Source organism: Ambystoma mexicanum, chromosome 2q (assembly GCF_040938575.1).
Source record: "Ambystoma mexicanum isolate Mex_15411 chromosome 2q, UKY_AmexF1_1, whole genome shotgun sequence".
Lineage (NCBI taxonomy): Eukaryota > Metazoa > Chordata > Amphibia > Caudata > Ambystomatidae > Ambystoma > Ambystoma mexicanum.
Genome location: NC_090924.1, coordinates 463,436,691 through 463,450,131, shown reverse-complemented (window position 1 = coordinate 463,450,131; position 13,441 = coordinate 463,436,691). Strand labels below are relative to the sequence as shown.

At 44.1% G+C, this 13,441-nt stretch overlaps 1 protein-coding gene across 3 annotated transcripts in view; it reads left to right on the top strand.

Moving 5' to 3' along the window:
* LOC138569529 (cytochrome P450 3A21-like) overlaps positions 1-13,441 on the top strand; it is a 542,158-nt gene that overhangs the window by 336,528 nt on the left and 192,189 nt on the right. For all 3 annotated transcript variants that reach the window (XM_069647584.1, XM_069647582.1, XM_069647583.1), the window contains one exon: positions 4,668-4,767. In XM_069647584.1, the coding sequence (XP_069503685.1) occupies positions 4,668-4,767 (100 nt within the window). The remainder of the gene's footprint in view (positions 1-4,667; positions 4,768-13,441) is intronic.

Sequence of the window (13,441 nt, the reverse complement as noted above, 5' to 3'; positions counted from 1 at the left end):
ACACCCATGAATTTCTAAAAAGTGTGCTTCGTAGTGAAACAAAGATGTTGTAATTTATTGCCAACATGATGATTTAAAAGTTTCTAAAATTTTGAAAAAAGTCTCCTCATGAAATTGAAGAGATTTACATTTGCTATCACACTTCTCTGGTTAATGCACATCAAGCGTTGATTTCAGAAGCGCTCCCATGCCAACGACGTCTTATTTGAACGAAATACAAACACTGGAGAAATTGAAATGGAAATGAAGCCAGTCAAAAGAATAGCACACGTTAGTTTTATCTGTATTATTTGCAGTTCATTCATTCACAATGCTGGAAATGTAGATAATACAGCCATAACATCAAGAATGTTGAACTCAAAAGCTTAATTCTCCCCTATATAATCACGCGGCTCCAGGAAGTCACAGATAAGAATGTGCCTCCATGTGGATTTGCGCAGCCTCTGAAAATCCAAGATAGCAGACTGCCGGGGAGAATCCTCGATCTGTGGTAGGTTGTGAAGCCAGAAACACTAACGGCAGGAGACACACCCATGAAGACACTCGACCAATCATAGGTTCAGTGTCTGGATTCCGCACACCTGCAACTCATCATTCAGAGACTGAACCCAGAGCTGGGGTTAGGGGAATATAGTTAGTGTGGGGGTTTGGCGCACGCTGCCTGCCATTTGAGCATGTCAGGCAGCGCATATAATTGATTCTTAGATCCCCAGCATTTTCACTGGCATAAAAGTGCATGCTGGTGCAAATGCAGGGACATTTTTTTATTTTTTTTATTTCATATGTTTTATTTTCAAACCATACAACAAAAAGCAGAGGCGGTCTGTCAGTATTGTCACATCAACCTAGTGATCCAAAGCAACACAAACAAAAAGCAGCCATGCTCTGACCAGTCTTGTATTGAGTCCAAAACCTTAACTACTCTAATAAAACAACTATCCAACGCCAGGCCTGTCCCTCACTCCCACCCTCATATGCATATGCTGTCTGCAGTAATTACAGTGTATCATAGGGTTACAGTCCGCTGATGATAAAGCCCGCCCTTTGCAAGGTGGTTGTCACGTTTGGGCACTGAAGTGGGGTTTCTATGCCTTCTGCTATGGGCCGGGAGTGGCTGTGTCCAGCCCGGCGCTGTATCGGGTGTAAATAGGCCAAGTACAGGTAACAAACATATGACATAGCCCATTGATCCCTCTCCTACCTGGTTACACATTTCCATGTGTATGCAGGTGTCCCCCCATCATACACTAAGACATACTGTTCAGATAAAGGGGTCCACCAACTCCCAAAAGCGTCCACCTGCCCAGATCGAGAGAGTCGCTTGTATGCACTGCATTCAAGTACGCATAGTTCAGCAAGTAGAGCTCTCCACAAGGCTTTAGCGGGTGGGGTCTCGGATGTCCAGTGTATAATCAAGAGGTTGCAGGCTGTGAAGAGCATCCCATGGATCAGTTTGCATATCATGGAGTCTTTGTGCCACTCATCCCTTCGGGCTCCGAATAGCATGGGACCCGGGGCCAGCATGAGCCTTGTAACACTGCTGCGCGAGATCTGTCGATGGACCATGTGCCAGTTGTGAGACATCAGAAATGAGAGGCGGACAACTTTGTAAAAGTTTGCAAAAGATGCCATTTTTATTCACTCAAAAAGTAGAATAAACACCTCACTATCCCTACTCTGATGAACATTTCTCTGCTAAAATAAACTAAGAAAAACATTTTTACAAAAAATGTTCTGTCCCTCAGACTTGTACATATAACAACTCAACAAGGTAATATATGGCAGTTCAAGAGCAACCAATATAACAGTATAGCTTTGTAATCTGGGTGAATTCTCCTTCCCCAGATTCAAGCAGAAGTCTGTTCAACTGTTCCAAAAGAATAAGGAAACCTTGTCTTGTAGCAAAGTTCCAATACAGTTCTTTTGATTTCCACATAGCAACAACGAGTTCCCACACTTCAGGATTTGTCAACCAGGGTTATTTCTCTTCTACTTGTGATATTATAAAACAACAACCTTCTTTGCATGAACCAAGAACATTCACTGAGTTCATTAGGAGTGATATAAATTGTCTTTGTCAGGAATATTCTGCAACCAAATATATGTTTAGAAACAATTATTTGCTTCTGCAGCAGTTTATCCAACACTTTCTTCAGCAATAAAAGGTTTGTTTGTCCGGATGATTCAGCAATGTTTCACCAAAACATATCAATGATTCTACCACTGCTTCTTTATGACTTGTTAACGCCACTTCATAGCACTTCATCAACTTTCACCTGGTTTACTTCCATGCCAGGCCTACTACTTCAATTACACATTGTTTACTCCCATGCCAGGTACGCGTATTACAAACAAAACCTGCTTATGTGGTTAAGATCATCTTACAACAACTTTGCAATGTCTCTTGTTTCACAACAACCCGTTTTTAAGAATTTCTTCAGGGAAAACAAGATTCACATTGGTGCTCTCTATCAGACGTTTGTGATTTCCAAAACCTCTGCCAGTTATGCTCCACTCCTTCTGAATATCCTTTACCAGAAGGGCAGCCTTCCTGACACTCTTGGTTCCCCACTTCTTCATTAACCAGATACTGTAAATGTAATTAATTGGGTTTCTTTTTACTTATTGTAAATATTACGTTTATTTGTGTAGTTTGAAAACCGTTTTGAAATTGTTTTATACTGTAAATTTATTTGTCATGTATAAAGTCTATTTATAGACTATATCATATTAATAATAAAATGAAATTAAATTAACCAGATATGGCAATAGTACAGTCTCACTCTATCTCTTCTTTGGCTTTGTCAGTGTGGGTTGTTTACCAGTTTCATGTATGTACTTATTTAACCATGACCAACAAGCTTTACAAATCTCTGGATTTTTATTTGCCCGCTCGTGTCTTTGGCAATGTGTGTTAGTTTTAAATTGCCTTGTTTCAACTTTCTTTGGCTTGGGCAATGATAGTTTGTATTGGGTTCTGAAATTACTGTCACCGACTGGTGTAACAGGAGCCCCCGTGGTGTGGGTGGCCCCCTGCTGCTTATGCCCAGCGAGCGGCCCAGTGGTCGTGGGGTAGGTGGGGGCTCAGCAGAGCTTGCAGGGGGACCCCCACATTTTGTGTGGCACCACTCCTTAGTATGTTGGTTGGCAGGCTCAGAGATGCCTCAAATCACAATCAAGATGCTATAGTGCTGTGCTCAGTAGCCTGTTGGGACCATTTCCCTTTAGGGCAGTGCTTGTCTGGGGCAATGCATGCTGTTTGTCAGTCGTTTGGGTGCAGAGGCCAGAACCCCTGCTAATTTCTCCCTGAGGCTACACTGCTGTCTCCCAAAAGCCTCAAATTCCTCTCACAAAAGTCACAGAGCAACATCTCAAAATTAAATTGCCCCTGCCCACACAGGCCAGGATTGCCCAGGTGTTGAGGCAGCACCAGAGCTTCGGTTTCAGGGTAGTGCAGCTAGCTTGCAGCGGGTGCCTCTCAATTAAATGAGGATGAGAAAAGACAGATGGTGGCATGCTGATTTCTCCAGTTCCCACATGAAGCTGGGTGAGCCATCCCTTTTCCTAAAGGGATATGCAGAGCCACTAATTGGTCTCCCCACATGCCTCCTGTGAACACTAGTCGTCAGACTTCCATTCATGAACACACAGGGGTGTACCCGGTTATGCCACAGAAAATCTTTGGCTGACTCTGTGTTAGAAAATAGTTGCAATCCCACTGTAGTGACTACTGTTCTCCTCGGTTTATGGTCCACTGTCCTCCATATGTCAATGCTCCATCCCTGCTAATAAGTTTCCTTTGCTGTGTTAGCACTTGTTGCAAAAGTTACTGGTGTTTGAGAGCTGGGGGTATAAGTGGGAGTAGTGGCTTGTACAGACTCTTTTGACTGGGGTGGCCCAAGTGGGGCACTGACTTATGCAGGGGTCGCATGAAGTAGGAGTACACACACAGATAATGGTATCTAGTCATTGCATCGAATTCCAAAGCATCGAATGCCATACCATAGAAAAAAAAAACATCTAAAAAAAAAAAAGCATTGAATGCATTTTTTTGTTAAGATAAAGGTTTTATTTGAATTATAACAGGTTTTTACAGGATAAAAAAAGGGGTTGTGGGGGAGCCGCCCATTAATAAAAAAGGAAAAAAAACATGTATTCGATGCTTTTTTTAGATGCATTTCTTTCGATGGCAAGGCATTCGATGCTTTGGAATTCTATGCAATTACTATAAACCGAGATAATGATCATAGTGTAGGATAATAGGGTGGCACTAGAGGTGGCCAATCTGATTCCATGGGTAGCACGTGCCACCCCAGGCCATTCGCTGGACATGCCTCTGAGTGGGAGGTGCCAGTATGGAGGTGTGCCCGAGCGTGTACCCTGAGAATCTTTATTCACATTCTCCTGCGACGAGTACTCAATTACCGTCCCCTGCAAGTTTGGAGATACGGGACAATAGACTAGGAGTACGACAGTCACTTGAGTAACTTCCACTTTCTACATCTGTATGGAGATGACAACCTCACTGAATTCCGAGAGAACCTCAAATGATCTGCACCTCTTCTGTAACATTGCAAATTACTCCCAATGACTTTCTGTTCCAGTTTCACTGTTGACTGCGAAGCAATTAAATGAGTTGTTAAATTTTCTTTTTCTTCATTCTGTAGCATTTATGATGGCAGACAACCCGTGCTCGCCATCATGGATCCCGCGATTGTCAAAATCATCCTCGTGAAAGAGTGTTACACCTACTTTACCAACCGACGGGTACGTGTCCATTTAATGCATCATAACTAAGGTCTGATGATGACATCTATATTGGTGCATCAGAGACAAAGAATAAAAGCAATGTTTTATCCCTCTACAATACTCCTTTGTCTTGATTGTGACTTTTACATGTATTGGGAAAAAGTAAAACAGTTGTCAGAACCACTTTCCTTTTAGTATATCATATATTAGAGGATGAACTACAATATAGTTACCTAAAAATGTTCCTGCTCATTTGAATAGCTGCAATTGCCCCTGCCAATGTTGTCATTTTGCCTAAATCATAGGGGAAAGTGCCATCTGACACCCCCACCACCCAAATTGTACAGTGGATAGTAGAGAAAGGTTTGTAAGATGTTTCTAGTCCCAAGATAAACTCTTAGGAACTATTGGCCAGGAAATAGGAATCGACTGTTTGGGTCCAGATTTCATCGCTGATGATTGCAACCCCGAGGCAGGGGCACTTGGACTCACCGAAATTGAGTACTAACTCTGCAGGACACCAGTAACGGTTCCTACCAATTGAAAGGTAATCCTCAATTTCTGTAGGGAGTTCGCTTTAACACAGAGGTCCCAATGCTTAAATGGACTAGCTCTGATTGCCCCTCAAGTTCCACTTTTTAGGTAAAGAACAGATACTCCCACTGTTGACTTTGCCTTCTTATGCATAGAAAACTGTGCGCCAGCTGGGGATATGAACACGTGTAGCTGGGTTGAAAGAGAACACAACTAGCAAATAACTGGTGTATTCCTTTCCTGTATGAGGGTGGCTTGGCAAATAATCTAAAAACTATATGGTGGGAGAGAGTAGACAAGAAAATGACACAGAGAGTGGTAGTTAAGGTTCTATCACATCTGAAAAATGTATTCTCAAGTAAAAGCTCACCACCTGACTAAAATGCCATAGTGTTGATATTGCTGGGCCCATCTAGTATAATGAAGAGCTTGTTTGAACCCCCGTGTATAATAGGTGTAAAACTAGTTGGGTAAAAAGGTAATTAAGACTACGGCCACAAGGTTACCAAAGGTAATGATGACAATGGCCATAAGGTTGCAAAAGGTAATTATTATCAGGGCCATAAGGTTGTGAAAGGTGAATATGACCAGGGCCATGAGATTATGATGGCTTGATGTAATTTATACAAGAAGAGATCAACTTCTTGCTATCCATTTAGAAGATATTAATTTGTGGCACCTGCACGCGCCAGCATGTATGATGGGTGAGTGATCTGAGTGAATGTTCGGTGGATGTTGGTTGGAAGTTGGCTGGCATAGACGATAGATGGACTTTTGTAGGTGTTAACCTACAAATGTTTTATCTCATACTTGTCTGCAGCCAGATGAAGAATAGGCAATAAGGAAACTAAAATTGTACCTCTGCTACCTGCGATCACATTACACGGGGGCAAACAAACCTAGCGTGTGCTGGGGCACGGGAGTAGCCAAGAGCAACACCCACCATAACTCAAAAGGAACCATCCATTAAATTGAAGTAAAATTCGCCATATAGACATTGTTTGGGGCTACCTCAGGGAAGCCGGCATGGCATTTTGCTCATGTTTAGGGAGCAAGTATGAAGATTGGACAGAAATGAAGCTAGGAAACAGTTTGGTCATTGACAAAGGTAATATTTAAATGTGTGCTCCTGACATGTGGAAGTCTCATGTTCACACTAAAGTGTCTGGATTATGTGGTGGCACAGGCAAGGCACAAGTCAATGTCCCTCTTGAAAGAGTGACCGAGCAGCTGGGGCATGCACTGGTGTTGCCCGTTGTGGGCCAGATTTTCAAGTGAGGAGATGAGCTCGCTTAGGGAAGCATCGCAATTCAGAAAGGACATGTGAATGAGCGCATCTTAAATGCGCTGATTAGTATGAGCTTTTTCCCTCCTTTGAGCATTTGCCCAGCTTAAATTGCAGCTGTCACGCCTGCATTTCCGCTCCCCAAACTGGGATAAAAATGCTTTTTTTAATCATTAGACAGTGATGGGCCCTTTTAAGGCCCATCACTTTGAATTTGCGCACCCAGTAATCACATGGTTGCTAGGAGCTGCTCATACATTCGTTTTGTGCACGTGCACCTGGCACTAATGTATGCAAAGTGCATCTTTGTGCCACTGTCCAGCCTCTCCTGAAATGCACAGTCCACCTTTGAGAATAATGTGACCTGCGCCTTTCAGCAAGGAGCGCAAATGAAACAAGCATTGGCAATGCCAACAGTTTGGGCTCTTTTTTTATAGGAAAGGCACTTGCCAGGCACAGTGATAGTGGTATTAACTGGCCATTGATGGTAGCATTCAAAATGGTGCAAGTGCCTAAGCATCTTATAACGGTGCCTAGCAAATGCCCAATACTTATACACAAGCCAAAATTGTTGGCTTCGCCAATGCTTGTTTTTAACAGGACTTCAGTGAAGAACAGGCAAAGTGCTTATACATCGAGTGGCTGAAGGCAGTCCTGGTAAGACATTTTTATTACATCAATAGCGGTTTTACAACTCCAATTAAATCATTACCTCTCAGAAGACTGCTGTGAAACAACACTGGCAGGCACTTTGAGTGCAAAGTTTGATGGTAAGTCTTGAATGCAGCAAGCTCAAAGAGTTCCCATAAGGAGATGTTTTGGGCAGGGAGGGGCAGGATGGGTGTGGGAATGGCCACATGGATTCGCATGCCCATGAGCAGTCAATGGGTTGGCACATAACCAAACAACACCTACAGACTGTGTGTCCTTCCTCATATGCCATTCCTCCCTGTCTCTACTCTAATGCAATAGTTTCGGCTTATTGGTGTCGCAAGCGACACCTAATAGCGCGAGCTAAAAGTGCATTCCTATGCACATTTTTAATTTGCGCTCATTGTTCAGACTCAGGCGGTGTCTAGGCTACTGTGAGGTGCACTTGCCACACCGGAAACAAGGGCACTGGTGGGGAGTGATGTGTGTAGGTGCAAGCAGCAATGCTTCTAAAGTCTCTAGAGTCCCTTAGATCTTGCTGCTGGGGGATGTGGAGACTGCAGATGTCGAGCTGGAACTGGATGAAGTTTCAGGCTAGAAACAGTTGTAGTTGGATTCCTGGAAGCTACACCTAACTCAATGGCTGCTGGAATGCAGTGTGTTTTGGGTGAACTGCGTGGAGCCGATAGGCATGAACATGGAAAAGGGATTTTCATGTCATGCCCAGGTGGAAGGCTGTGCTTACCTCTGACTCATAGAGGTGGGCTTTGAGTGAGTTCCAAGGTCAATGATAGGGTTTCCATGGAAACAGTATGTGGCTGCGGCACCTCATCTGAGCGAGAGAACGGCACCTCATCTGAGCGAGAGAACGAAACAAGCAATTTACAGCTGCACATTCTGAAGAGAGTTGTCTGGACAGAGTGCACCAATTGTTGCCTCACAGTTTCACCCAAGGCGTGTTGACATTATTGCAATACTTATTGGACTACCAAGACATTCTGCACTGATGTTCAGTCTGGGTCGCAGAGTTTCTCTAACGCTCTTGCAATGTTAATGTTGTTGAAATGTGTGGGTATTATAAGGGTCTACAATATGCTGGTGAGGATCACAGGGATTATAAGGAAAATAAACAATCCTGACATCCTAATGATTTTGAAGTTGTGTGAAGGTCCTGGTGGGCAATAGCCTTATTGTGTCAACCTTGTGCGTGGGCACTGTGATGGAGCCACAATCTTAAGGCGAAGAGGTTAGACACAAGAGACCTTTGTGGTGGGGGAGTCCACCTGCCACATGATGTTGAGCCTGAAGTGGTATATGGTGGATCGCCAGGGCTTTTCCCCTGCTCCTGTCATCTGCCGAACATTGGAAAAGTGCTCCCTTAAGGAAATTAGACCTGCAACCTGGTTTACAGGCCCTTGAGTACGCATGCTCCCCAATCATGATTTCGGCCCACTGAATCCAAGAAGGTGGACCAGGAACACATGCACTCAGCCCCCATTGCCACAGGCCAATCTGTTCCAATGACCAGATACTAGACTATGCCATGGCTGGGAACATGGACGATAGCAGAAATCCATCCCAGCGCCAAGATCACAAGCACCCGCAGGTGCACATGCTTAACTGCTCAGTGGGATGAATTGACCATGAGCACTGGTACAGACGAGGCCCAAACTCCTTAGTCACTCCGGGCGTTTGGAGTCAGTTGAAGAGAATGGGGTAGAGCAGAAAGAGGATCAGGAATAGGAATGGGTACGAGAAGGTGAGAAAGGAAAGAGGAGGAGAAACAGAAGGTAGAAGTAATGTTGAAAAGAGAGAGAGAACAGAAGGAGGAACATTGGAAAGAGTAAGGTGGAGCCAATATGGCCAACAGTGGAGCAAGGTAAGAGTAACATGGCTAAATCATTTGGGAGGTTTTCCAAGCTGGCACAAGAGCAGTATTGGGTGCCAAGCCTAAATAGTTCTGGGAAAAAAGACCCTCAGAGAGTCTAACCTCTAGCCATAGACCAGGTCTGGTGGAACAGGTAAGTTTACTAAAGGGACTAAATACTTGCTCTAATAGTTTAAAACTAGAAGTAAATAACAGGTTAGCCAGTAGCCATCAACCGAAGGTGGTGGAAATGGCAAGTCTACTCCAGACCCTCAACAACACTTGTGCAGCACTCCAGAATCCTAGGTTCCCATGGGCTCAGAGGCCCAAATGTGTCCCAAAGGTAGAGCGCAAGAGAGGACAAGATCGTGAAGGCTGACTGAGCCTGTGATGGGCTCACTCAAAACCGAGTCAAGAAGAAATATGAAGAGAGAGGCATTCCCCTAGGCGAGCAGGCAATAATGATGATGGACTGAAAATTCACCCCTAACTGACTGGAAAGAACTCTACAGTCAACTGACAGTCAACTGACCATCATCCGCATCATTCGTCACAACAAAGAGTTTCCAGGAGCTGTCAAAGGATCTGTGAGTGACTTTGTGTTCGTGGATTAGAACTATAAACCCACACTCTTGTCTGTTCTTGCCTTGAGCTCTGCCAGCCTGCGGTCAAAGGAAATTTACAGTCTGTGTTTAAAAGAAAAGTAACATTTTATTTAGCATTTGAATGTAGCAAGGACAAAAAACTTCCAACGAGAACCCTTGCATTACCTCCCCCAGGACATTGATGCATACAACCCCCAAGAGTCCCCAATAAGTGTAAATAACAGCTCTATCTCATCCCTTATTAGTGCAGCATTGCCCTTGTCAGACTCTAAATTATATTCTGTCATTTTCCCCACAATTTGTCATGTTTGGCTGGCCAATCCCTCTGTTTATATTTGAATCTCTCAAATTCCATCTACCCGTTCATCCAGGTTCTCCATTCTGATATTCTAGGCACATTCAACACCACCTTCCATTCCTTGGTCATTAACCAAGAGTTTGTCATATTTGTTACATGTCAAGTTACTGCAGACCTTGTAGGAAGATTCTTAGGACAGGGGGGTACGTACCCTCCCTCATTCCCATTTTATGGAGCCTCTCTGGGGGAGTAATACAGCCTATGTAAAACTTCAATTAGTCTGAGACTAGTATTTCTTCCATCATCCCTAGGTGCATACAGGGATCCCTCCTCTTCCAGCTTCCAAAGGACTGTGTCCCAACTAGTCTTCAGTCTAGTTAAGTGCCTCTTATTCATGTGCAGTGTATATGCTGTTGAGATCGGCTTACACTTGACCACTGAAGCTAATATACTGCACTCCAGCTGTGGGGTTTATTGCATGGATCCATGTTTTTAGCCATTTGTTGGACGTATGAAGCACTCCAGGAGGTGACTTATGCCCTGTTGATGTATATATGCGTGGGACGATTGTTGTGCTTCTGGTGTCATGGAGTGCTTAGTGGCATGGATGGACCTGGTGGTATGAATGGCTGCACCTGGTGACATTTTGTGTCTGGTGGCATAGATAGATGGACATGTTTGCATAGTATACATCTAGTAGCACCGTTGGTTTAGCCTGGTTGTGTCATATGTGTCTGGTGGCACGAATGGTGGCATCTGGTAATGCGCTGTGTATCTGGGTGCGGGAATTTTATCATGCAGTCTGATGCAGTGGTGTTCTGACATCTTCTCTCTGGAGATGGTTGCACTAGTTCAGATTTCTGTTCCTGTCTGTGTGGGAGTGTGCCTAGGTAAGCATGCATTGCGCTTGTAGTGTGGGTGCGGCATCACTCTATGTTGTGCATAGTCTGCCTCTGCCTAGGGCTGTCTAGACATGGATGCCCAGGTTCTGTATCTGTAGCACATGTGTGCATTGGCTACATGTTCTGCCGAGTGTTGGGCCCTTGGGTTTCCTGCTGTAGGACCCCCTAAGTGTCTGGTGTGTTCTAGGCGTGTTGTTTTCATTATAGTTTGCGTGTTCGAAGTGTACCTTCTTGGTTTAATGAATATGTGTGGGATTCAGCTGTGGTGTAAATAAGAGTATAAGTGCAACTGTAAGTTGCGTACAATAAAGCAAGTTGTACTTTTATACAGCCTCAGTGCATGTCTATGAATGGGAGCCATCAAATCATTGTAGTTTCATCACATAATTTGCCAATGATGCTACACGCTTTGGACAAAACATCTGTTACCTTATTATCCTCCGCCAGCCTGAGCTCCTTTGCCTGCTTCCATGCATTTTTTCATTCACTGTACATATTTGCCCGCTTACTCTATGCTATTCCAAATTTTTCTTATCTTATCTTAACAATATTTTCAAAGCGCATCCATTGCCCGAAGGCATCATGGTGCTATAACCGAGTACGAACAGACTTGGTGGAGCAGAGTGCTAGAAAAGAAAAGTCTTCAGGGCCCACCGAAAGGGAAGATAGAACTAAGCGGCACGTGGGCAGAGAGGGAGAGAATTGTATGCCCTAGCCGCAGCCACTGAGAAAGCACGGCCTCCAACCCGAGAGAGTCTGAGCCTAAGAGGCTGAATAGTCTTAGAGGATTGGGAGCGTATCGATCTATGGGGAGTGTATGGGCAAAACTTTGCTTGGAGGTATTCTACCCCTGTTTTATAGAAGGCTCTGTGAACAAAGCACAGACACTTGACCCTAACGCGCTGCTCAACTGGGAGCCAGCGGACAGAGAAGCAGCGTCATATGGGCACCGTACGGGGGACGGAGCACCACTCTTACTGCCATATTCTAATCAATACCACTGATTGCCAGAAATGATACCACTGGATCAATGGTTCTATATTCTTAGATCGCCAGGTTTTTTTTTCCCATGGATTTTTTTGACATTTGTCAAAAAAACATTTTATTTGGGAGGATTCCCCCACCATCCCTATTTTGTAGACCCTATTCCTCACACCCCTTACCTCTTATAGCCCTCCATATTTTTAGAAGATTATTTGAGTCCAAAATGCAAAAAATCAGCGAAAAAATGCCTGGCATTGTAACAATGTCATACCCTTTCTCAATGGTTTTAGCGTGCTTTATATCCTGTACCAATGCTTTTTCAAAGATTTGTCACAGCCTTACTCTTGTCTGTACATTTTAAATGTGCACTGTCCCTCAGTGCTTTGTTCAAAAAGGTACCAGCAATGGTACATAGTACTGCATGTAGTCCTCAACACCCTTCCCTGCAGGTTTCACACTGGTGTTGAAAGACTAGTGTTCCAGGATAATGCTGACCTGTGGCAAAAATTGTTGGTCCATCCTGAACACAAGTTCCTCATTAATGTAATGCTTCTTCACCTTCCTCTTATCTGGTGGGAGGTACTTGTCTACTCACTTTTGGTATTCTGACCCTAGGCAATCAGTACAAATTGCCTTTTTCTAATGCCTGTCCCTCTTACACTATCTATTGCTTCCATTTTCACGATGAATAGGACAGTTTTGGTCCGGAATGTTACAGTTGTGGTAATACATGAGCATAGGTGCAAGTTGTCATCTTTTTAACAAGTTGTCTGCCCTCCTGGGTGCTTTTTGAATGGTGGGTTTGAATTGAGGTGAAGGAAGTAAGTCTTGCATGTACTCTTTCGTAGAGCATACTGTTTTGGAGATGATGGTGCCAGTCCTAAACTCATTAGTGCCAAATAGTGACAATACAACTGTGTAAGAAGATCCCCAAGAAAGAGCTGTGAAACCTCTATCTTAATCTGTCAAACCTAGAATAAAGGCTTCTGAAAAATGTTTATGGTTGGTTTCTGCACCTAGCAGTTTATTTTACAAATGTTTTGTTGAGATAAAGAAAGATCCGTGAGTAGAGCCGAGTCATAGCTTTCGTCAATCGCTAAAAGTGACACGTAGCCACTCCCCTTGTAGGTCCAAGCCCGCCCTCTTGCTGTTCCAGGCAGAAGTCCCGGCTTTTCCTACGTGCTGTCCCAAACTTCCTGCTTCCTATCTGTGTTAAGTTCCTTTTCCGGAAATTAAGTTCCTCTTCAGGAAATGACACATTGTTGATTTTGAAGTTCTGATCAGGCTGTGGAAGTAGCCTGGACTTCTTTTTCAAGGTGCCCCAAAAGGTGGAAGTGGCCGACTCCCAATTCTACGCATCCCCCAAGCATCACATCCTCCCTGGGTTCTGACGGCAGGAAGTGACCTAGCCGCATCCACCCCCCCAGACTTCATGTCCATGGTCTCCCCCCAGACTTCTTGTCAAAGTTCAGCTAAAGGTGGAAGTGACCGACACACCCAATCCTACGCATTCCCCAGTATTACACCATATCTGTCCCTGAGCATATTGAAGTAGACAGGAAGTGA